Source organism: Pinus tabuliformis, chromosome 4_1 (genome assembly GCF_031772625.1).
Source record: "Pinus tabuliformis cultivar Carrire ecotype Pingquan chromosome 4_1, CPIR1, whole genome shotgun sequence".
NCBI classification, from domain to species: Eukaryota; Viridiplantae; Streptophyta; class Pinopsida; order Pinales; family Pinaceae; genus Pinus; species Pinus tabuliformis.
In genome coordinates this window covers 336,570,178-336,596,139 of record NC_142303.1, presented here as the reverse complement: position 1 = coordinate 336,596,139, position 25,962 = coordinate 336,570,178, and the positions used below count along the sequence as shown (strand labels likewise).

At 39.1% G+C, this 25,962-nt stretch overlaps 1 protein-coding gene across 3 annotated transcripts in view; it reads right to left on the bottom strand.

Moving 5' to 3' along the window:
- Positions 1-25,962, bottom strand: part of LOC149175652 (alpha/beta-Hydrolases superfamily protein) — a 229,962-nt gene that overhangs the window by 182,078 nt on the left and 21,922 nt on the right. For all 3 annotated transcript variants that reach the window (XR_016258018.1, XM_089419730.1, XM_089419731.1), the window contains exons 2-3: positions 19,173-19,449; positions 18,848-19,033 (exon numbers count right to left, since the gene is read on the bottom strand). Coding sequence is in view for 2 of the 3 variants with exons in the window: in XM_089419730.1 (XP_089275856.1) it covers positions 18,848-19,033; positions 19,173-19,449 (463 nt within the window). In the remaining variant the exon portion in view is untranslated. The remainder of the gene's footprint in view (positions 1-18,847; positions 19,034-19,172; positions 19,450-25,962) is intronic.

The window sequence follows — 25,962 nt, the reverse complement described above, 5'->3', positions numbered from 1 at the left end:
CAGAGATCAAGACAGGTTGGACGGAACCTCCAACTATGTCATATGGAAGACCAGAATCTTAGTTGTTCTGAAGGAATATGATCTCGCAGCCTACGTCAAAAGTGTTGTAGTTGTTCTTGCTGACAACGATCAAAAGAAGAAGTACAAGGCCGAGCAGGGGAAGGCAAAGAGGCTCATTCTCGATGGAGTTCGAGATCAAGTGGTCTCACACTTGCAAGGCAAGAATACAACCCGAGAGATGTGGGAGGCCTTGTCTTCTCTGTATGAAGGCTCTTACGAACAGGGGAAGATGTATTTAGAGCAAAAGTTGCAGTGAACCTTGAAGCAGAAATGAGAAGGGATTAACCTCTATCTTCAACGTTTTCAGGACACTAGAGACCAACTTGCTGCAGTGGGGTCCACTCGTCAGCCAACCACGATGGTGAGGATAGCTCTGAATGGAGTCTCGGATGAATGGAAATTTTTCGTCCAAAGCATATTGGGCAGGGAAAAACTACCTTCATGGGAGGAGATGTGGGCGGCTCTTCAACAAGAGGAGTTAAGGAGGGACCTAGTGAAGGTCAACTTTAGTGGCAACAGTGTGAGTGGCACAAAGACAAAGGAGGAGGAGAACACAGCTCTAGCATCGAAGGGATAGTAGAAGCTGAAGCGAAAGGACATTTTGAAAGCGAAATGTTTCAATTGTGGCGAGATGGGCCACTATGCATCCAAGTGTCTCGAGAGATGTGGGAGGCCTTGTCTTCTCTGTATGAAGGCTCTTACGAACAGGGGAAGATATATTTAGAGCAGAAGTTGCAGCGGACATTGATGCAAAAAGGAGAAGGGGTTAACCTCTATCTTCAATGTCTTCAAGACACTAGAGACTAGCTTGTTGCAGTGGGGTCCACTCCTCAACCAACCGCGATGGTGAGGATAGCCCTGAATGGGGTCTCAGATGAATGGCAAGCTTTCATCCAAAGCATATTGGGCAAGGAAAAACTACCTTCATGGGCGGAGATGTGGGCGGCTCTTCAACAAGAGGAGTTAAGGAGGGACCTAGTGAAGGTCAACCTTAGTGGCAGCAATGGGAGTGGCACAAAGACGAAGGAGGAGGAGGAGAACACAGCTCTAGCATCGAAGGGACAGTAGAAGCCGAAGCGCAAGGACATTTTGAAGGTGAAATGTTTCAGTTGTGGCGATATGGGCCACTATGCAACCCAGTGTCCTTTGAAGAAAAAGGATAAGGATGAAAAACATGATCTTAAGGCTGCTTCCGCAAAGATTGACGAGGATGAGTTTTCCATGAGTGCCCACGCATCTCCAAGAGGGAGATGGGGCGATAGTGAGCTGTACTCAGGAGGACTACATGTGGATAGGATCGGAAGTCCTCTAGCCTTGAAAATTGGTGGAGAACCTAAGGCACATGAGTTCTAAAGAAGCCAGAAATTGTTTCATAAAATTCCACCCGGATTGTATTTTATTAAAATAATCAATATTTTTAATGGGGTTCCCAAGTCTAAAACTTAGGGAAATTAAAATATTTATGGGTATTAATCAAAATATGGGTGAGAATGATCTAGAAGGCGGATCAAGTCATGTTTTAATCTTAGCCATTGATTAGAGACTTAATCTCGGTCGTTGAAGACTCAACAGGAAAAGTATAAAATGGAGATTGAAAATACACACAGAGAGATAGAGAAATCGATTTTCTGAGGTGAGAAGTTTTCACGAGGAAAATCAATTGGGGAGATCTTGCAGCTGAGGGGCAAAGAGAATCCGGGAGAAGGACTTCCCGGAAAATACATAACAAAGAGGCAGAGAGAGCTTGCATAGAAGCAGCGCAGTAGCCGAGGGAGTTGACATTGGGCTAGTCTAGCCCCACGCAAAGCTAGAAGGGCCAGCACAGAGCAGAAACGATGTCTCTCAGGCAGAATCCAAGAATGTCGGAACTGCCCAGAACTGCCGAAATTGCCGGGAGAGCTGACGCAGAGGGCAGAGGAGGTGACGCAGGGTTGAGGCAGAGCCAGCACAGACATAGTAGGGGTTAGCTAGTCTTGTGTCGAATCAACCAGAATTCTGCAATGAGAAGTGAGGTAAAACTCACTCAGATTTTCCGCCAGTAATTTCTCTGTAAAGGATTGCTAGATGAGCATCCTAGATTTGTATTCAGATATTTCTCTTGCATAATAATAAAACCCTCAGAGCTATTGCACCTGTTTTCCCGCATTGGGTTTTTCCGAGGACTATTGTGTCCAAAAATAAGTGTGCCCTATGTATCTTGTTCTTTGCTTTGTTTTCTGTTTCATGAGGTCAAATATTTAATTAGTGTAGGCTGCAGAAGTAATTTGCTTCAGTATTCAGAAGAATAACTTGATGAATGTAATTTAAAAATTAAGTAGGTGAAGTAGATTCAAATTTGCTGCAGTAGGGGTTCCTTCAGAGTGTAGGAATTTCGCAGAGGATACATAGATCAAATTTACTTGCCCAATACACAGTCAAAAAAACCCTGTCAAAAAACCGCAGTCAACTGTAGCCCTAACCAAAAATTCAACGCTGGTAAAATCGGCAACAAAACCTCCTCCGAGCAACTCGGTCAACAGCAGTCCAATTCAGCCTACAAGAAGGGTCAAAGTCAACCCAAAATAGTCCATCCAGCCTCAGTCAAACTTGGTCAAACTTCAATCAACGTTGCAGTCAAAAAGTCTTGTGGTCAACGGAAGTCAAACAACCCCAGATTCCTTAGTTTCTATGCCAGAGAATACGTCCTCAAGAAATCAGAATTATGCCCATAAAAACATAGTCAAAGCTGGTTTGTTTCTCTGAAATTTTGGTCCACACTTGATTCTGAAATTTTTGTCCTTCTATGCCACACGTGGGGGAGAGAGAGAGAGAGAGAGACTGCCCAAATTGTACGAACCAATCAAGAGAAGAATGATGTGATGAGTGATGTCCAAATGAGGAGAGAGGTCACTCCTATTTATACAATTTGTTGACGGTGAAGAGACACATCCATTGGGCTTCTTGAGCCTAAATTTGACTAAGGCCAACCTTGACAATTTGTGCATGAGAGAGAATAAATTCAAAATTCCACTTCTACTTGTCAGAATGAGATGATCTTTACATCAAAATTTGACCTCTCAAAAAGAGGAATACAATGCAATAATCATCTCCATCATATGAGTTGTCTTAAGGTGGAATTTGGCCCTAGTTGCCAATTTTAACACTCCCTCTTAACTAGGGAGAATTCCACCTACCAATCCATCTGTCATCATCATGCCATCCTGTCATCATGTACCATCTTTGTCATCCTTTCTCTACTTTGCTGAGCCACGAAGTAACAATGGAAAAGAAGTGATCAAGAGTGAGACACAACACCTTACCACTCTCCACTGACAAAAGTCAGTCCTTGATCCCAGATCAAGTTGTTGAACACCATGCATCCTAGTCATAGGGAGTACGGCAGTACAAAATGCATCCATTGGTAGTGCTATGGTCCTAACCACTTTTCCCAACTCATTGGCCAGATGAGATGTACTTCCATGAGTCCCGGACTCCATGGGTAGGATGTGTGTTGAGGCATCGGCAGGAGAAGGTGAACCACTCATCCTGCTCATATGCCATAGGAGGAGGTGAACCACTCATCCTATGCATATGAAAATCGTAGGGGAAGGTGAACCACTCACCCTACATACATGTTTTTGCAATCGTAGGGAAAGGTGAACCACTCACCCTACATACATGTGTCCGCAATCATAGGGGAAGGTGAACCACACCCCATGATATGGGGTATCATAGAGGAAGGTGAGCCACTCACCCTGTATCTAACGCACCATTAGTGGGAGGTGAACCACTCACCCTATAGTCGCTCATAGCTCCAAGAAGTACCCCAAGCCCCCAAGAGCTCCCAGTGCTCAGTGTCCAACACATACGGGCCCTCATAGGAGGGTCTTTCCACAAGTCCAAGTCTCTCTCGGAAGGTTAATAATTTGACCTTCCCCAAAGGCTTTGTGAGAATTTTTGCAGCTTGCTCATCAATCCTGATGTATTGGAGCCTTATTTCTCCCCATTGTACCATATCCTGAATAAAGTGGTACCTGATATCAATGTGCTTGGAGCGGTCGTGGAAGAAGGGATTCTCTAATAGTTGAATCCCACTCTAGTTGTCGCAAAAGATCACATTAGTATCTAGAACGTGCTCAAATAGCTCACTAAAGAGCTTCCTCAACCAAACAGCTTCGCAACAGGCCATACTCGCAACAATGTATTCGGCTTTGGCGGTGCTTAAAGCAACCGATTTTTGCTTCATGCTCATCCAAGATATTGAAGCAAACCCCAAAGAGAAGCAGCACCTAGACGTGCTCTTACGATCACCACACTACCAACCCAGTCAGCATCAATATATCCATGTAGCCTCAAGTTCCCAACAGTGTATCTCAGTCCATAGCAGATTGTGGCCCGGAGATATCTCAAGAGATTCTTAGCAGCAATCCCATGAATGTGATGAGGCTCGAACATAAATTGACTCAACGTGTTCACAGCGAAGCATATGTCAGGACGAGAGTTTATCAAGAACATCAAGGCCCCCACAAGTTGACAATACTCGGAAGGGTTCGCTATTCCGGGCCAAGCAACACTTCCACATAACTTCTTGAAGTTGAGTTCCATCGGAGTAGATAAGGACTTGCAGTACACCATCCCACATCTCTCAAGTAGCTTCACAATGTATTTTCCTTGAGAATAGAAAACCTCACCTGGCTTTTGCCAAACCTACAGCCCTAGGAAGTAGTGCATCAGTCCTAGGTCCTTCATCTTGAATTTGGAAGCCAACTCCCCCTTGCATTATGAGAGGGTCATCACCTGTTAGAAAGAGATCATCCACATAAAGGACCAGAATGAGAGGCTTGTCTTTTTCAGCCTTGAAGTATAGGTTCGGGTCAGCATCACTCCTTGTAAATCCCAGCTTCATAATATAGCTATCAATCCTTTCATACCAAGCCATGGGGGCTTGCTTCAATCCATAGAGGGATTTCTTCAACCTGTCTACATGTGTCTTACGATCATGAACTTCGAACCCCTCGGGTTGTTCTACATAGACTTCCTCCTTAAGCGAGCCATGCAAGAAGGCAATTTTGACATCCATTTGATGTAGGCTCCATCCTTGCAAGGCAACAACAACAATGATCGAATGGATGGTGATATATCGGGCAAATGGTGCAAATATCTCATCGTAGTCTACTACTTCCTTTTGAGAGAAGCCTCGAGCAACAAGTCTGGCATTGAACTTTTCAGCACTCCCATCAGCTCCATGTTTGATCTTGTAGAGCCATTTTGAAGTGGCCACTGACTTGTACTCAAGTCTAGGAACCACGTCCCAGACATCATTTTTCATGATTGATTTGTATTCCTCATTTGTCACATCCTTCTAGAGTTGGTGCTTTACGGCTTCTTCGAACATACATGGCTCAAATTGAACAATAGTACTCATAGCAACTAAGTACCCTTGATACATGTTTGCCTTCTTACTTTCACATAATGTTCCTCTTGGAGCGATATGTCTTTCAGCATCTTCAAGAGTATCTTTGAGCCACGAAGGTCTTTTCCTTGAGGTAGAGAGATCACCAGGAGGTGGATCAATGGGATCCATTGGGCCTTCAACATCGAGCATGGGCTCATCTGTCGGAGATCCAACCTATTGCAATTGAAGCATCTTCCTTTTCTTCCTTCTTTGAATCCCAGCTTGAACCCTTGACCTTGTCTTCTTGGACCAACATTGTTCTTCCTCTTAGCATGAGCGGAGAAGGCGGTAGGATTGTTTCCATTTGAGGGCTTTTCTCTTTCCATCATCCTTATTTCTTCTTGAATGCATCTAGCCAATAATTCATCAAATCCCAGAATCCTATAATTGTTGAGGATGGTAGTGTTAAATGTTGAGATTTTATGTTTTGCATAAGATAGGCAAAATCTCAGTAGATGACAACAATAGGAATCAGTTCCTAGATTAGCTCCAGTTTGTTGGGAGGGAGTTAATGCATCCTAAATTTGAGTTGAGAGGATTTATGAGGCAGTTAGATTCTCTTTGCTATATAACAGGTATCCATACGGATTGTTTTTTATGAGGGTGTGAGAGTTTGTGAGAATTTAATTTAAGTTTGTAATCTCTTGTTTGATTAATAACGAATTGCCGATGCCTATGTTTGGTGGACGTAGCCCAGATTGGTTGGGTGAACCACGTTAAATTCCTCTGTGTTTATGTGCATGATTTACTTGTTGTTTATATGTTTGAATCTGCTGTGCATCTGATCTCCAACAAGTGGTATCAGAGCAGTTGGAGGTGGAGCGCGTGCTAGTGCGTGGAGACCTGCGTGGAGGCGTTGCTGTTGCGCTGGAGCGGGGAGGTGTTGCTTGGTGCTGCGTGGTGCTGCGTGGTTTGGTTGCTGGCTGCGTGGAGTTGGTTTGGTTGCTGGTGCTGCGTGGAGTTCTGAAGGTGCAGCAATCAACAAACTGATTTGGAAGAACAGCGCTCAGAGTTCCCAGCTTTCTTCCATGCGCAAAAGATTTCTACATTCCGATTATTTGTTTCAATGAATGGTGCTGCCTGGAGGGTGTTGTCCAACCTGCGTGGAGCATCTTATAACCTGCGTAGTGCTGAGTATTGATCGATTGTTGCTGCTGTGTATTGATCGAGTGCTGCCTGGAGTGTTGCGTATGGTTTTTTGATTGCTGCGTGGGAGTCCAATTCATTGCTGTCTTCGGCGTGAAATCATTTGGAGCGAAGGGTGAGTCCCGCTGCCGAATTGGTGTTCAATCCAAGCTTTTTAGCTTCAAGGTATTTTTTTTTTGTTGTTTTGGATTAAGGCAATAAAATAAACGTCTCTATTACTCCCGTCCGCCATTTTTGGTTGTTGAGATATAAACATATATTATACACTTACGTTACATGGTGGATTAATATGTTACATGGGTTATACACTTATGTTACATGGTGGATTAATATTAAAGTGGGTGAACGCATATGGTGGGGTGAAGGTATATGACTTATGGTTGAACATTGTCACGACAATGATAATGTCATTAAAGTGTATGGCAATGCATATATATTAACGCAGCAAGTGCGGAGAATTTCCACGCCACTGTTCACATGCTTGTCGCCATTATTGTACAACGGCAGAAACTTTAAAACAAAACAAAGGCATATAAGTGCATATGGCAGAAATTTGTATGTGAAGTACAAAAGGCAGATATTTGTTTGTTTTTTAAAGGCAAAGGCATCTTTTTTTTTAAACACAAAATTCATTTATTTAAAGTTGGTTTTTTGGAGATTATTGTGTTTTTTTGGTTGATACAAGATGGCGAAAACTCAGAGTGCCCGGTTTGAAATTGAGAAGTTTAATGGAAAAAATAATTTTGAGATCTGGAAGGCGAAAATGCATGACTTGCTTGTCCAACAAGGCGTGGTAAAGGCATTGATGGGTAAATCCAAACAACCTTACAACATCACAAGCGATGAGTGGGACGAGATGGATGAAAGAGCAGTAAGTGCTATTCGATTATGCCTGGCGGACTATGTCCTGTTTAATATCGTGTCGGAGACAACAGCTGCTGGTTTGTGGACGAAACTGGAGAAACTGTACATGACCAAATCCTTAACCAATAGGATTCTCCTGAAGCGACAGTTGTACAGTTTGCGAATGAAGGAAGGTACATCGATTGCCGATCATTTATATGCTTTTAATACTCTTCTTGTGCAATTACAAAGTATATAAGTAAAAATTCCATCCGAGGATAAAGCTATTAATTTATTGTGCTCGTTGCCCGAGTCATGGGATCATTTTGTTACTTCTATAAGTCTTAGTTCATCAGAAACTATTGAGTTTGATGATGTAGTTGCATCCTTATTATCGGAAGAAACAAGGAGGAAGTCGCATTCCGAAACCTCTACATCAGAAGCTATGATGGTTAGAGGTCGTTCGAAAGAAAGACGCCCCAGGAAGCCGAGCGACTCACGTTCAAAGTCAAAAGGGAAGAAGAGTAAGCTAAAGTGCTGGTTTTGTGGCAAATCAGGGCATTTAAAGAAGGACTGCTGGAAGCGACAGCAGCAAACTTCAAAAGCAGATTCTTCGACAGAGAAGAAGGAGGCAAATACGACAGATACAGGTTCGGCATCAGGTTCAGGTATGAGTGATGAAGTATTATCAGTTAATGTGTCAAATCATGGTCAACATTGGTTGTTAGATTCCGGTGCATCAAACCACATGTGTATCCATAAAGAATGGTTTAAGGAATATAAATCAATTAATGATGGAGTTGTGTACATGGGTAATGATGTAACATGTAATATTGTGGTACAGGGTCAGATTTTGTGTCTACGGTGTCTGAACATGACAGTAGTTCCATTCACTTATGGCATCAAAGATTGGGGCATATGAGTGAAAGAGGGTTGAAAATTTTGGCTGATCGAAAGTTACTTCCAAATCTAAAGTCTGGAAAGTTAGATTTCTATAAGCATTGTCTGTTTGGAAAACAAAGTAAACAAAAGTTTAAAACAGGCAAACATACTAGTAAAGGCATACTTGATTATATCCATTCAGATGTTTGGGGACCAGCCCCTACAACCTCATATGGTGGTTCGTCTTATTTTGTATCATTTATTGATGACTTTTCTAGGAAGGTGTGGGTCTACATGTTGAAAAGAAAGTCTGATGTTTTTTCAGTTTTCAAGCAGTTTAGAGCATTGGTAGAAAACAGCACTGGTAGAACAATAAAATGTTTAAGAACTGACAATGGTGGTGAGTTTACTTCCAAGGAGTTTGACAGCTATTGCAAGGATGCAGGGATCGAGAGACATAAGACCACGGTTTATACTCCTCAGCAAAATGGAGTTGCTGAACGCATGAACAGGACTCTTCTAGAGAGAGCAAGGAGTATGCTGAGTAACGCCGGGTTGCAAAAGGAGTTGTGGACGGAAGCAGTGGCAACAGCTTGTTATGTGATAAACCGATCTCCATCGACGGCGATAGACTGCAAAATTCCGCAAGAGGTATGGAAAGGACACCCTTGTGACTATTCTAAACTCAGAGTGTTTGGTTGTGATGCATATGCTCTAGTGCCTAAACATCAGCGAACTAAATAAGATCCAAAGTCTAAAAGGTATATCTTTGTTGAGTATGGTGTTGGAACAAAGGGATATAGATTGTGGGATCCTACTACCCGCAAAATCATCATCAACAGAGATTCAAAGTTTAATGAATCCTCTCTTGTACAGTTAGATGTAGATAGTAGATTGAAACAGGATGATGTATCTGACTTTCAGCACATTCAGTTTGATAGCATTTCTAATGATAGTCATGATGACCATAGTTCAGATACTAGTCATGAACAGGTTTCAAAATCAGAACATGAACAGGGTTCAGGTTTAGATTATGAACAGGTCTCAGATACTAATCGGCAAGAAGTTCCTACAGATGGTAGTCAGCCAATCGAGGAAGCGCCAGAAACATCCTTAAGGAGGTCGACAAGAATCAAACGGCCACCAAGAAGGTATGATGATTATGTTACTTCAATTGCATTTACTGCTAATGACGATGAACCTCTGTGCTATCAGGAAGCAATAGAAGGTTCAAATAGTGACAAGTGGAAAGCAGCCATGAAGGACGAAATGATGGCCTTGAGTAAAAACGGCACATGGGATCTGGTTGAGCTTCCGAAAGACAGGAAAACTGTGGGGTGTAAATGGGTTTTCAAGCTGAAACGGGGTGTGAATGATACGGAAGACAAGTACAAAGCACGATTGGTTGCAAAAGGGTTTTCTCAGAAAGCCGGTATTGACTTTCATGAGATCTTTTCACCAGTGGTTAAAATTGTTTCAATTAGAATTGTGTTAGCATTAGTGGCTTTGCTTTATTTAGAGTTGCAGCAATTAGATGTTAAGACTGCATTTCTACATGGAGACTTAGATGAGGAAATATATATGGAACAACCGGAAGGGTTTGTTCAGCATCACAATGAGAAATTTGTCTGCAGGCTTAAGAAGTCATTATATGGCCTGAAGCAGTCCCCTCGGCAGTGGTATAAGAAGTTTGATTCTTTCATGTTGAGTCAAAAATATGTTAGAAGTGAATATGATCATTGTGTTTATTTTAAACAATTGAAAAATGGCATATTCATTATCTTAGTATTGTATGTTGACGATATGCTTTTAGCAAGCAAAAGCATAGAAGAAATCAACAGGTTGAAGGCTCAGATGGCAAGGACATTTGATATGAAAGATCTAGGAGCAGCAAGACAGATTTTGGGCATGGAGATTTTCAGAGACAGAAGCAATGGTAAGCTATGGCTATCACAACAAAAGTATATTGAGAAAATACTTTTGAGGTTTGGTATGAATAACGTGAAGCCTGTGTCAGTCCCTCTCGCTTCCCATTTCAGATGAAGAAAAGGATTATATGTCTCCAATTCCATATGCTAATGTAGTAGGGTGTTTAATGTATGCGATGGTGTGTATGCGACCAGATATTTCACATGTTGTTGGGGTTGTCAGCAGGTACATGGCAAATCCGGATAAAGAGCACTGGCCAGCAGTGAAATGGGTGCTTCGGTATCTGAGAGGCACAAGTAGTTATTGTATCACTTACAATAAGAGTAGTGAATTTGTTTGCGGATATGTTGATTCCGATTTTGCAGGTGATTTGGATAAGAGAAGGTCAACTTCAGGGTATGTCTTTACTCTTGCAGGTGGAGCTATAAGCTGGATGTCAAAGCTACAGAACATTGTTGCTTTATCCACTACAGAAGCAGAATACATTGCTGCTTCTCATGCTTGCAAAGAAGCGGTTTGGTTGAAAGGTTTGTTTGGTGAATTTGGTAGGTTGCAGGACAACATCAAATTATTTTGTGACAGTCAAAGTGCAATACATTTGGCTAAGAATCCGGCCTATCATAGTAAATCAAAGCATATACCGATCAAGTACCATTTTGTAAGACAGGTTATCACTGAAAGGGGAGTCTCTCTTGAAAAGGTGCATACAAAGGAGAATTGTGCAGACATGTTCACAAAACCAGTTTTGTTAGAGAAGCTACGCTGGTGTTTGGCTTCTCTTGGCTTGCAAAAAAGATAAAATAATAATAACAGGGCATCAGGCTAATTGTTGTCAAGGTGGAGATTGTTGAGATTTTCTGTTTTGCATAAAATAGGCAAAATCTCAGTAGATGACAACAATAGGAATCAGTTCCTAGATTAGCTCCAGTTTGTTGGGAGGGAGTTAATGCATCCTAAATTTGAGTTGAGAGGATTTAAGAGGCAGTTAGATTCTCTTTGCTATATAACAGGTATCCATACGGATTGTTTTTGATGAGGGTGTGAGAGTTTGTGAGAATTTAATTTAAGTTTGTAATCTCCTGTTTGATTAATAAAGAATTGTCGATGCCTATGTTTGGTGGACGTAGCCCAGATTGGTTGGGTGAACCACGTTAAATTCCTTTGTGTTTATGTGCATGATTTACTTGTTGTTTATATGTTTGAATCTGTTGTGCATCTAATCTCCAACATTAAACACATCCCATTCTCTTGTAAGGCCTCCAAGTGTAATAAGAGTGAGCTCCCTGTCACCAATGACTTCTCCAAGAGGTAGGAGATCATTCTTGATTTCAGTAATCCTCATGAAATAGGATTGAATGGATTCTCCTCTATCCATCTTTAGGTCTTTCAACTTGTTCTTAAGAAAGAGAACTTGATTTGCATTATTTACTTTGAACATCCCAACCAGCTTGTCATACATCTCCTTATATGTTCCCAAATCAGAAATATAGGCAACCAAATGCTTTTGAATGGAGTCTATGATAATTCTTTTAGCTTTGGCCTCATCTTTCTTTTACTTTGTCTTCACTTGAGCACTGATTCCATGTTAATTTTAGATTACAATGGTATGTTCTATGCTTTAGCACAATTTACTTCAATGTTCAATTTCTAGCTATTTCCAGTAGCAATCACATTAACTTAATCACATTGACAGTAAATGCAGATAGAACATAAAAACAAGTGCAGAGGAGAAGCCAAGACAAGAGGACACAAGATTTGGTGGATGTCAGGGAAAAACCCCAATGTGGCGAAAACCCTATGATCAAGTCTTCTTATTATTATTCAATAGTTCAGCAAAGAGAGAGAGTACATAGATCAAATTTACTTGCCCAATACACAGTGAAAATAGTGTTGTCAAAAAACAGTAGTCAACTGCAGCCCTAACCAAAGTCAATGTTGGTCAAATCAGCAACAAAACTTTCTCCAAGCAGGTCGGTCAACAGCAATCCAATTCGACCTTCAAGAAGAGTCAAAGTCAACCCAAAATAGTCCACCCAACCTCAGTGGAATTCGATCAAACTTTAGTCAACATTGCGGTCAAACAGTGCTGCGGTCAACGTAGGTCAAACTGCCTCAAATGCCTTAGTTTCTATGCCAAAGAATGTGGCCTCAAGAAATCAGAATTCTTCCTAGAAAAATGTAGTCAAAGATGGTCAAACAAACCCTGGTCAACACTGGTATGTTTCTCTGAAATTTCGGCATGCACTTCATTCTGAAATTTTCATCCTTCTATGCCACACGTGGAAGAGAGAGAGACTACCCAAGCTATATGAACCAATCAAGACAAGGGAGAGAAGAATGATGTGATGAGTGATGTCCAAATGAGGAGAGAGGTCATTCTTATTTATACAATTCGTTGAGGGTGAGAAGACACATCCATTGGGCTTCTTGAGCCTACATTTCACTGAGGCTGACCTTGACAGTTTGTGCATGAGAGAGAATAAATTCAAAAATTCACTTTTGCTTGTCAGAATGAGATGATCTTAATATCAAAATTTGACCTCTCGAAAACAGGAATCCAATGCAATAATCATCTCCATCATATGAGTTGTCCTAAGGTGGAATTTTGCCCTAGTTTCCAATTTTAAAGATTAAGAAGTATGAAGACGACAAAAGACGGAACTGTGGCATCCTTCTTTATAAGGATATCTAGAATCAGAGATGAACTCAGGCGATAGATGAAATTGTACTAGAAAAAGAGCTTGTGTTTACTGCCCTTCTAGGACTACCAACATCTTGGAGTGCCTTTACATCAAGAATCAACAGTTGGAAGGATACTCCAACATTTAAACAAATGCTGGATGCATGTAGTCAAGAAGAAGCCAGAAGATCGTTAATAAGCAACAAGGAGGAGGATGGGGAGGAGAAAATTTCAAATGCCTATTCCACTCATCAAAAGAAGGGAGCCTTCAAGAAGTACAAAGGACCAAAGAAGAAGGTTGACCTATCAAAGATCGAATGTTACAATTGTCACTACAAAAGTCATTGTCCAAAGAATCCAATGAATAAGAAGAGAGGTAGGGATCAAGCAAATATTATCGACGAAGCTCCACCTAAGAAGAGCAAGACTGAAGAATCGGAAGTCAAGGACTTGCACTACTAAGTCCTCTCTCTCTTATCCCTCTTAGTCTTTTGTTTAAGTTTTGAATTATTTTTCTTTTATGTTTTAGAACTTGTAGGTATAACATGCCTTGTTAAAACATTTTTGATGAGTTGTAAGTTTCCCTCAAGATTGGATTAAGAGGGAGCCCTCACCATTTTACCAAAGATAAGTATCTTAATCCTTGTATTATCTTTTATGTTTGGTTTCCTCTCTTATCAAGATGTCTTTGTATTATATACTAGTAACCTTTCTTTTTATATTTTCCTTGTTTAGGAAAGCTTGTTGAATACTCAAGGTTTGTTAAGGAAAAATTTGAGGTATGTCTTAAACTATAAACTTTGTTATAAAGTTCTCTTCATGCAAAAGGTATAGCCATTCTTTCTTTTAAAAATTTGCTTTACATTACTGACATCGTTATGCCTAGGGTTTTGAATCACAAAGATTCTTGTTAGGATGATTAATCATTAGACAGAATCTACCCTCATTATATCATCATTCTTGTGGAAACCTAAAACGATTCACCGTAAAACCCTAACCTAGGTGTATGTCGATGATAATATGGAAACCCTAGTCTACTTAGGTTTATTAATGAAATCTAGAATTCTTATTCTTTTGATGTTTTGGTCTTGTTACGATAAAATCCCTAGTCCTTCAGGGTTTGTTATCTAAAGTTATGCATTGAATCCCCAGATCTTTAGGATTTGATGAATTAGGGTTTATGAGAAAAACCCTTATAATATCTATAGTTAAGATCTTAGGAATGAAGCCCTAGGTGTATGTTCATCTATCTGATATAAACCCTAGCCTGGTCAAAATTGTTGTATGACTAACTTTAATGTATTGATATTTGTGACTTGGGTTTACCTAGTAGATATTGTTGCATTATGCTTGTGCATGATTATGACATGCTAGATATGTATATATGCTAACCTAATTGTTGATGCTCATAGTTTGTAAATTCTAGGGTTTGTAACAAAGCCCTAGTAGAAGTTTGATATTCTAGGATATGATGATTAAATCTAGGGTTTGCAACAAACCCTAAAAGAGTCTAAAATGTATAGTAGAATTGTTATTTGATTGAATTACTAATATCTAAGGCTTTGTTTCTATAAGATAGAATCTAGGGTTTGTAATGGATCATAGTAGAATCTGTCATATATCTCTGGAAATAATAGTAAGGCCCTAGATAGAATGAGATTGATTTAAGTTCCTTTATGTTGTAGTCTAGGGTTTGTAACAAAACCCTAGCAAGAAGTTGAAGTTTAGAAGCATATGTCTTGTTGATTATGAACCTAACTAGGTTTAGGTGTTTGATGTCTAAAGTATTTGATTGTTTTGATGGTTCCACTATATTGACATTACTTTGATACTGTTAACTCCATGCTTCTATATATATATATATATATATATTGGGTTGTACTTGCTATTAAAGTTTTGCAGGTACACATGATGTTAGTATAAGCATGATGAAAAAAGCTATAAGATCAAGATGACCTCAATGAAGTTGTGGAAGGTTGAAGCTTCTCCAATGTTATTGAAGAAGAAAGTAGTTGATCTCCCTAAGTTAAGAGGGATCCCGGATAGAAGAAAGGGTGTATCTCCCCAATTGAGAGGGAGGGCACATTATGACAGTGAATACTTTGAATTAAAGAACTATAAATGAATGCTCGAGAAAAAGACCTGAGAAGTACTGAGAATGTATTTGGTGTTGTTGAAGAAATGAAAGAAGAAAGCTTCTGACAAAATTTAGTTGATCTCCCTAAGTTAAGAGGGATCCCAGATAGAAGAAAGGGTATATCTCCCCAATTGAGAGAGAGGGCACATTATGACAGCAAATACTTTGAATTAAAGATATAGATGAGCGTTCGAGAAAAATACCTAAGAAGTACTGAGAATGTATTTGGTGTTGCTAAAAAATGGAAGAAGAAGAAAGCGTCCAACAAAATTGTATATGGATAACTTGACGATGCAAAGAGCATCCGAATGAATGAGGACACCGAAGGTTTGTGTTTACTTGTATATTTGAAAGTTTATTATTGATTGGGATTGTGTTTGAATAGGTAAATCTCTCCATAAAAAAGGACGAACACTTGTTAAGCATGCTTGGATATATCTATTTCATTAGAGAGAGTTGAAGCATCTAATGGTGAATGCTTGGGAGGACATCTAGTCGGCCTTGTGTCTTTGATGTCTAGATCCCGAAGAGGGAGGGTGTCGTTGGTCTTGGAGCTCTGACCTTGGATACGCACCTAGATCCTTGGGTTGATGGTTAGTTAGTAAGCCTGATGGTACCTAGACTGGCTGAAAGCTTTAGTCCATCTTAGTCCCACCCGGATAGATTACCCTAGTCAGGAATCTAGTCCGAGGCACTGAGTGTGCCAAAACTCTTCGTAGTTCATTTTGGAGATCTTCCATGTACCTCTATAGATATAGGTAATTATGAATACCTCCCTAGTTAAGAGGGAGTGTTGAAGAATGTAACTAGTGTCGGTCTTCATAGTTATACTTGAAATGTATTTGTCAAAAGAAATAAAAATAAATTTTATTATTAAATAAATTGGCTTATTAAAGCATGGGTTTCATGCTTGGGTCAATTGTTTTTAGGTCAAAGTCCCCATTGAAAACTTCTAGGGTTTATGTCAAGTGTCTTTGTCCATGTCACAATGTAAAGAACCCTTTTTGGGAATTATTTGTCAAGAAAGAAAATTATTTTAATGTAAATTAGGTCAATTAGGCCTCCTCCACCAACTCGACCTCATTAGAAGAATTTGATCACATAAGATGACTATATAGAAGCAGCAGCTCTACTCATTTGGAGGACATCTCACACAAGTTCGAATTGCAATAGCTGGGAAGCAAAAAAAGTGTGAAGCTCAAGAAGGAAGTTGGAATCGAAGTTTTTGGGTCTCTCTCTCTCTCATGTGCAACGAAATTCTAAAGTTGTTGCATCAAGGTCGAAGATGTGAAGCTACTACATCAAGGTCAAAGTTGTGAAGCAGCGGCATCAAGGTCAAAGTTGTGAATTTGATGCATCAAGGTCGAAGTTGTGAAGTTTTTGCATCAAGGTCGAAGTTATGAAGTTGTTGGAGGGGCCAAAATTCTGCAGTTGCTAGGGAGGCCAAAATTCTGAAGTTATTGGTGAAGTTGGGCCAAAATTTTTGGGTTGATGTTGCGTTGAAGTTGCTAGACAAGAAGAGACTATTAAAGGTTGTTGTATCTCATTGAAAGGCTGACTTGGAGGAGGAAGGTTCGTTGGTTAAGGTCTTGGTTGTCTCATTGTCATATGAATCCACTGAAGGAAGAGGTCTTAGTTTTGGTAAATGCTTGATGAACAAGTAGTTATCAACTAGAGAAAATATTTCTGCCTTTTTGATTTTCCAACAATAGCATCAATGCTTGAAATTTGGAGCTCATTTTATGGATGACATCAACACTAGAGGCCTAACAGCTCATACGAGTGGATTTTTCTTAGCATTTGTCTAAAGCTAGCGGGTTAGCTTGTAACCCAAGGCATTTTTCTGATTTTACTTGTTATTAGGGGCTTGTAGGCTAATAATTAGAACTCACCCTCCCTGTATAAATAGAGGAGAGGATCATTGTTGTTCATCATCACTTGTGACAATTTGGCCTCTCGGAGAATTTTGACCTTCTTGTACATTTGGAGAGAGGTGATCTATGGAACATTTTGTGTATTGGAGCTATATTCTTGTCTTTGGAGAAGTTGCCTTGGATCAATAAATGGATTGTTCATGCGTATTGTCTTGTAAGTGCTTTATTATTGAACTTTTCTGATTTTATGTCTAATGTATGTAATAAATTAATGATCTAGGTTTTTCTAATGTGCACTAATTTGTTGAATATCAATTGTATGGAAGTTCGGCCTCGTTATTGCATGCATTACCCATTGTATGATATGTGAATGACAATCCCCTTGGTGAATCTTACATTAGCTCTCCCAAGTGAATTTTGATCCTTACAAAGGTAATAGCTAGGGTTTTGTTGCTAGGGCATCAAGATATCCTTACTCCTTTGCAAGTTTTAACCAATTTTAAGAATCCATAGACTCCATCAACCCTAGGACTAGGCATTGGCCATGACTTGCTGGTGATCAAGTCAACGTATGACCACAAATTTAATTTTTCTTTCTCACACTTCTCTAACTCGACCCTCTTAAGGCCAAGCAACCCAATTAGGGCTTCATGCGAATTGACATGGAAAGGGAATTTTGGGTCTTTGAAAGATTCAACATCAAGGGTTGTAGTGGTTGCTTCAAAACTATTCCTCTTGGTGGCCATTCCTTCCATTCTCATCCATAATTTCTCTTGCCCTAGTTGTTTTCCCTAATAGAAAAGCTTAGCTTGGTTAAAGCTTCAACTTGCGGGCTTCTTGAAGGTTTCATGTGTCTTTGTTGTGTTAATACTCATTGTTGGAAACCTTATCTTTACACCTTGACCTTGGGACATTCCTTTTTCCATGTTATTACTAAAAACCTAGGTCTATCATGCCCTAGTGTGGCCTCCCCAAAGGATGTGATTTGCCTCTTCTTCATTGCTTGAACTTTGTTACTAAGTTGTGTCATCCCTTTTGTGTCACCTCATACCTATAAACCTAGAATCTCTTAGGTGACCTATATATTGGGACTCCTTCGATTGGTGAAAACCCATAAAAAGCAGTGGGTAGTAGCTATGGTGATAGTGGCCTACTACCTTATTGTTGTCACTTGGTCTAGTAATTGCCTTGTAGGGTACCCTTAGACAAGAACGGCTAGATTTTGCGGCAACAATCCCAAAAGGATTAATCATTATTTCAAAATATTCAAGAACTAGAAAGCATATTTTTCCTTTTGACAAAGGGTCTTTATTTGCACCTTATAGAATCAAGTAACAAGAGAGTCCAAAAGGATTATTCTAAGCTATAAAGGAGAACATTTTGACTTTTGACCAAGTAGGGCCTTTGTTTGCATCTTACAACGGGCGTAAATGAAGGAAGGCTTCAAAGCACAATTTCTTTAGTAAATAATCCTGGTAATTCTGTTGCTCACTTGATAACTCTTTGTTCCGTGATATAACTCTCTATTTCATGAAGTAATCTATCATGCATTTTTTTCTATTAAAAAATGGTAAATAAAAGACAGATCAGTTCTATCATTAAGTCAATGAATCAATTGCAAGTGGCCAATCTCCTTAGTTCATCAAATATGAATAATAAGTTAAAACAAAACCAGATTAAAATAGGACAATTTGAAATCACACCTCAAAGTCAATAAAGCTACAAAGATACAGTTTATAGTTAAGCGCACAACAGCAATACTGGAAATTACGAATTATAGTTTTTGACAACATCCATGAAAAAATCATTCATTTTCCAACCATAGAATGGATTGCAGGAGAATAAAGTCAATTTCAACTTGCCTGTATGAACAGTACAGGGACCTTCACCTTCTTTATTATTTCCCTAGAACTTGATTTGGCGTAGAAGTTCTCTATTGTATCACAACCATGGGCAATTCTTGATATTGCCATTTCAAACTCTCTAACAGATGTTGCTGACAATGCTCTTGAAATATTAAATCCTTTCTTCCTCCCTTGAAATATAACCTATAATTGAAGGGTGAAAAAAATATGATGCATGTTGAATCCCAGATAAGAAACAATTACTCTTCTTCCAAAAATAAGAGAAGGCAATTGTAACAATCAGAACTTTACTGATATCAGAGAATTTTACCAATGCACAAACCTTATTACGCCGAAGAATATCTTTCATTCCCTCTACAAGTTTCCTGTCAAGAACTGAATAATGAGACAATGATCTGGTGGCCTCATCCAGGTCAAATGGATTCCCTATAGATACAGCAGCCGTTAGAGGAGTTGTCTCAGATGCTTCTCCAAGATACTTGGTTAGCATATTCGCTCCATATCCCCAACCAACACCCATCAATGTAGACCATGGCCGTAACCTTGAAATGAAGTGTACTGCAATGCAGATATCATCGCTATCAGCTGCTGTAAATAACCTGAATAGCCAACAAATGCAATCAGTCATAGATTCAAACCTTTACTTCCCCTTCTTATAATGGAAGTATTATGGAACTCTTAGCAGTTGCAAATAAACACCCTGTGCTTACATAGTAAAATGTGGTTTTGTAACTAAGCCTTCATTCAAAAACAGTGCAAAAACTGGTAAACATAATAAGTAAAAAGACGAGAATAAAGAAAAATTTACATGATTCTCTATTCCATGTTTATGACCAAGCCAAATCTAGTGCAACACTTTTCAATAAAAACAATTTAAGAAGAGATCATTGATATTGAGTGTGTACTTATTCATTCAGTTGCCATGTTTACAGAAAAATAAAAGAAAGATAATAGAATGTAAGTCCAGAAACATATATGTACAACTGTGTGCATGCATAAGAGATGGAAAGAGAGACAACACCTTGCTTCTGTCCATGAAAAGATAATGTCTCCTATCAGCACGTAAAGTGAAGTGAAACAACAAACCAGTGAATCTGGATAGAAGAAACTTGAAAACCTCTATAGATGAGATAACTTTATTAATGTCCAGCAAATGAACATAGACTTAGGGACTGTTAAAATTCCACTTTGGGCAGGTCTTTTGAAGAAAATAACTATGGCATTGAATTCCTCTTTTTGAGAGGACCAAAATCAACCTAAAGGTCATAAAAATTTGGAGAGGAGAAATGGGTTTTTGAATTTATGGCCATTCATATGTACATTATCAAGGTCGGCCTCACCTCTATGTAAGCTCATAAAGCCCAATGGTCACGTCACTTGACACCCCAACAATTCCTATATATAGAGGTGCTTCCAACCTCATTTGATACATCATTAAGGTGCAAAATACTTCTGAAATAGGGTGCGGATCTGAGGCTAGGACATCCAAGAGCAAGGAGCCGAGTTTGTGAGGGGATTGCTTCTGTTTGGGTGTCGTTTCCTTGTGGGAGAGAGGCCGCAATTGACTGAGGCCTGCCGTAGCCTGCAAGGAGGCTTGGAGGGATTTTCAATGCTGTTTAGGGCAGCGGATCCTTTGCTGACTCAGGCTGCAGTTCAGAGGAGAGGTAAGAAGGCCTTCTATGCTAATTTTGTATATTTTATATCTCTGTTCAGGCTGCAGGAAAGGGACAGCTACAACAGTAGATCGGGTCACTTGTTTGAGGGGCCATAAGGCCTAGGAAGGCTCTTCCCTTCAAGCCGCAGTCACAAGAAGGTACAGCGCAGTAGATCAGGGGCTTCTTCATTGGTTTTGGGATTATTTCATATAGTTGTTGATACAGGGTTGTTGTAGGGTGCATTGAGGAGGAGCCTCAAACCCTAGATCAGTGTATGGATGTCTAGAAGTAGACAACAAGGGAGCAGACCATTGGGAGGAGGATACACCATGTTTAGAGCATTGGTTTAGGGTTGTTGATGTGCCCTAACCAGTCTTGTTGATGCACAAAGGTCATTAGATCTAAATCTTTATTGTACTCTCTCTCTCTGTTGAACATTTGATATTAATGAAAGAAGAATTGATAAAGGGTTTTCCCCATCTTGGGGTTTTTCCCTAGCTTGAGCCAATTCCTGTGTTCTCTTGTCTTGACTTGTCTTCTACAATTACTTTGGATGTTCTTTCATCAGTTACTGTTATAAGTCAATGGTTAATGTGATTGATAATGTTTAATGGAATTAATAGTGGGCTTATGAAGTAATTGACCTATGCAAAGAACATGTTAATTCAAAATTTAACAGGGATTTAAGAGTATTGTTGTACTTGTTTCTCATAGGCAGTTCTTGGCTACAAAAACTACGCTAAGAAACCAACTCGAATGTCACGAGGCCTTTTTTTAACGTTTTTCACTAGCACTGGACAGCAGCCTACGGAGCACAACGGCCAGATCTATAATTTATTGTTGGTGGTTGCTGATGATTACACAATCTCTATCCATGAATAAATCCCTCTCTTGCAGAGTCCTTGGTCAAAGTGTCAGCATCCAATTTGACAGAATAACATGACTTTTAAAGAATTTGACAGAAGAATATAAGAGAATTCATGATAATTAAGCAGTCATATTGAATACTTAATCAACCAGACATAATGGATGCGTATAGAATATTTCTACAGCCAAACAAAACACATTCAAAAGATGACAGAAGGCAATAATTAAAAGATGTAGAGGAATTAACCAAGACAAACAGTTCAGTTAATTAATCTCTTTAAATGATTATAACTTTGCAGGGGATTTCAGAGAGATTGACACTCAATCTATTCTTACCCAGATCTCCTATGGTACTTTGAACATGTGCAGAAATAAGATATGAAAGTACTGGAAAAACAATAGGAAAAACAATTTCTGTCAAGAACTAGAGCTAGAATACTTCAATTAGGAATTCTGTAATAAAAGTTTTACAAAGTGATAGGGTTTTGGCATCAAAAGCCAACCCCTTGAACATTACAATTGAAACAATATATAAAACATTACATTAAGCTAACTGTGTCTAGCTTTTTGGAATAAAAATCTGAACAATAAACTAAAAATAAAAAGAATCTCTGAAAAACTACAGGAAATTTGGAGTTGTTTGCAAGTCTTTTGCCTTGAACTCTTGAGCTGCTTAAACTGTCTGCTGGAAAACTACACTTTGATCCCAGTTTGTTGATCTTCTATTGCTAGGTGTCCTTTGAATGTTGATATCTCTGCCTCTAAATCTGAATAAGAATGACTGTTGATCTTCCTCCTCCTTCAAATGCTAAAATCATGTCTATAATATGGTTGACTGATCTCTTTTACTAGGTGTCCTTTGCATCTCCAATGCTTGAATTAGCCAATGATTTTATGTCACTTTTTACAATGTTTCACCATTGTCGTAAAATATTTGGGGATATTTTGCTTAAACCTGTAAATTTATATTTCTCTTTTTTCATGAATTTCATAAATGAAATTCTCAAAATATCTCCTCAAATAATTGCATCCCATAATTCCACCCATTGTTTGAAATCCATGTCTTGTTTTGAATTTTATATCTTGTTTTGCCATGAATTTATATATTTATGAATAAATAAATTCATAAACATATTTCATAAAACCATCAATTGATTTCCTTCCTATGGTTTTGAAAACCATGTGTTGTTTTGCCATGAATTAATATATTGATGAATAAATGGATTCATAAACATATTTATAAAAACCATTGATTGATTTCCTCCCCATGGATTTTAAAAACCATGTTTTGTTTTGCCATGGTTGGTAAAGTATTTTTTACTTTCCCTTTTTACTCCTGTAAAAGTTTTTGGATAAATATTTATCCAAATTTATGTCCCGTGCATTTCTCCTCTTTATACCATAGAAAAAAACAAGTTTTTTTCTCTCTGTAAAATTCCCTTTTTTACTCAGCCTCCTTTTACTTTCACCTGTAACCTGTAAGTTTACTTCAGTGTCCTTTACCTCAATGTCATTTTTAATTAGCCTCCCATCCGTAAACTCATTTCATAAATATATGAAATTTCCTTTATCTCCTTTCCCGCAATATTTCATAATTTTTAAATCAATACGAATAATGGTTTTCGAGGGGGGGTCCAAAATGAACCAGACGCTGACAGTTGAAAAACACGGTAAAGGTGAAAACAACTTTTCGGAGAGGGGGGTAGGTTAAAGGTCGAATAGGCAAGCGCTCCCCCCCCCAAAAATTCATCAATAACCATTGATTTAAATTTTTACATATCTCAAGGCATGAAGATTAGGGAAATTTAATGATTAAGTGCGAGGTGGGTCATAGGCTTATTTTGACTTTTTGGCTTGGTTGACGTATATGATAATAAATGTGGTTTATATAGTTTAGAGATTGGGCTTGTTATTTTTAAACTAAGTTTTAATATTTTAAATAAATAATTTTATAAAAATATAATAATATATATTTTATATAAAATTAAATTTTATTTAAAATAAAAAACTATTAAAAATAACTCAGAGACATTTATAAAAACCTCATACACTTCATGCTTTAGCAATGGAAAGGGTTAGATGGAATGATATTTAAAGGAAAGTATTTGTCAAGGTCAGGATAAAATTGAAGGAAGGTGGCAAATAAATTTTTGAAAATTTTGTAACTTCTAAGGTGTCAAAATAAGTTACAACAAGTACAATAAAATGCAAGTATATAATGGAAGTGCAAAAGCAACTCCGACCAATAATATACAAAAAAGCAAAATAGATAAAGAGATAAACTTTATTAATGTACAACAAATGAACATAGACTTGGTGACTTAAGACTACAATCTAGTGCAAGCATATAGTGGAAGTGCAGAAGCAACACCTATGTTAAAATTGGCAACTATGGCCAAACTCCATGTGGGTCATCTTATTTATGGCAGTTGATATCTTTCTTGGATTCCTCTCTTCGAGAGGTGTAGGATTGATCTAAAAATCATCCAATTCCAACATGTATTTATGGAGATATGAATTTATTTATATTATTTCACAATTTGTCAAGGTCAGCCAACAACCAAATTACCCCCAGCTCAACCTCAACATGGCATTTAAATAGAGGAGGCCTCAAGTCATTTGTTACACACATCTCTCATGATCTATCTCCACTCGTTTGGGTTTGGTGGCAAGAGAGGTCAAGAGGGAGATCTAGCAGCAATCCTAGAGAGGAGATCTAACCCTAGCCACAAATCCAAAAAGAAGCCCTAGCCGCAGGTCTAAAAGAAGCCCCAGCCGCAGATCTAAGGAGCACTAATACACAGCCTAAAGGAGCCTCTTATTCGCAGCAAGAGGAGCTCCAATCCACTGTCTCGAGAAGCTCTTATACACAGCAAAGGAAGTCCTCATCCGCTGTCAAAAGGAGGCCCTAATTCCGCAGCAAAGAGACCCTAATATGCATAGCAAGCAAAGGACAAGACAACAAGGAATGGAAGACTGTTTTGGGCAAGCCGAGGTGTTGTCTTGAGGGCCGTAGTCCTGATCTTGAAGGCCGAGGGTGAGAGGATTGTCTTAGAGCCTTGTTGAAGGGTGAACAGTCCTATTAAGAGGATGTCACAGCCATTTTTGGGGAGACAAGTTTGTGCATTGGGCTTGAAACTGCCCTAAAGGAGCAGCATGGAGGGCAGCGCCCTATTGGAGGACAGCCGCAACAAGGGGAAGCAATTCTGGGTTAGTTTGAGGGTTGTTAGGGACTATGGTTGGGGGCCCTAACCAGTCCAAAATTGCAGCAGTCAAGATACCCTAGATCAGTGAGCTAGTAGACACATTTTGGAGTGCATCTTGTATGTGTTGGGTCAGTTTGATGGGAAACTTGTAGGAGCCATTAGAAATTATTTGGAGGAACCCACATCGACTTTTGGGAAGCCTTCCAAGCAACCACATTGACATAAGCACAAAGAAGCCTAAAAGAGACAGCATAGAAACTTAGTTTGTTGATAACGTAGAGGGTTTAGGGTTGCATATTATGCCCAAACCAGATTTGCAGAAGCAGCAAGCTAACAGTGGAGGACAGTAGCATTTTGTGGAGGAGTGTTGGGTCAAAGTGTTGACCGGATGGGGTCGTGATTGCAGTAGCCTCTTGTTGCCATGTGGATGATCTTCCTAGGAGCAGAACCAGTTGTGTAGGGTGCATTGAGCTCATCGTTGAAGGTTGAGTTTGACCAAGCCACTTAGAAGAAGATTTCTATCCAGTTTGACCAGCATTGACTTCTCTGGTCAAGGCTTTACTACTATTGTCATAAAATATCAATTTTGTATATTTGTACTATATCTCTCTGTTGAACTATTGAAGAATATAAGAAGATTTGATCAAGGGTTTCCCCGCATTGGGGTTTGTCCCTCATTGGTGCCACATCTTGTGTCCTCTTGTCTTGGCTTGTCTTCTACTGTTTATGCTTATGTTCTATCTGCATTTTACTATCATGCTGATGTGATTACTAAACTAGACATTGATATTGGGCTAACAAGAAAATTGAAGTAAATTGCTCTTAAGCATAGAACATACCAAAATTTAACATGGTTTCAGAGCTGAGGTGAAGACAAAGCCCAAGTAAGAGTGAAAGAACAATCACCGAAAACAGTTGGACAAGGTCAAAGGCTCAATGGGTTCCTCATCCCACTTCCCGGCTGAAGACAAGCTCCGTGAAAAGTTTGACTATCACGGATGGAAGATGTCTTTTGATTTGACATTGAAGAACAATAAGTGTTGGATTATGTGAAGGGTAAAATCCCTGAGCCTCCATCAAATGCACCGACTGCCACAAAGATCAAGTACACCAAGGGTGAAGTCAAAGTAAAGAAGATTATCAGAGATTCCCTTGACAAGCGTCTGGTGGCCTGCATCTCCGATCTAAATACCTCCAAGAAGATCTACGACAGGTTGGTAAGCATGTTCAAGGTTAGTGATGCAAATAAAATTAAGTTTCTCAAAAATAAGTTGAAGGATATTAAGGGGGGCAAGGACGAGGATATTCAATCCTACTTCTTAAGGATCACTAAAACCAAGAATGATCTTCTATCGATTGGAGAAATCATATCTGACAGGGAACT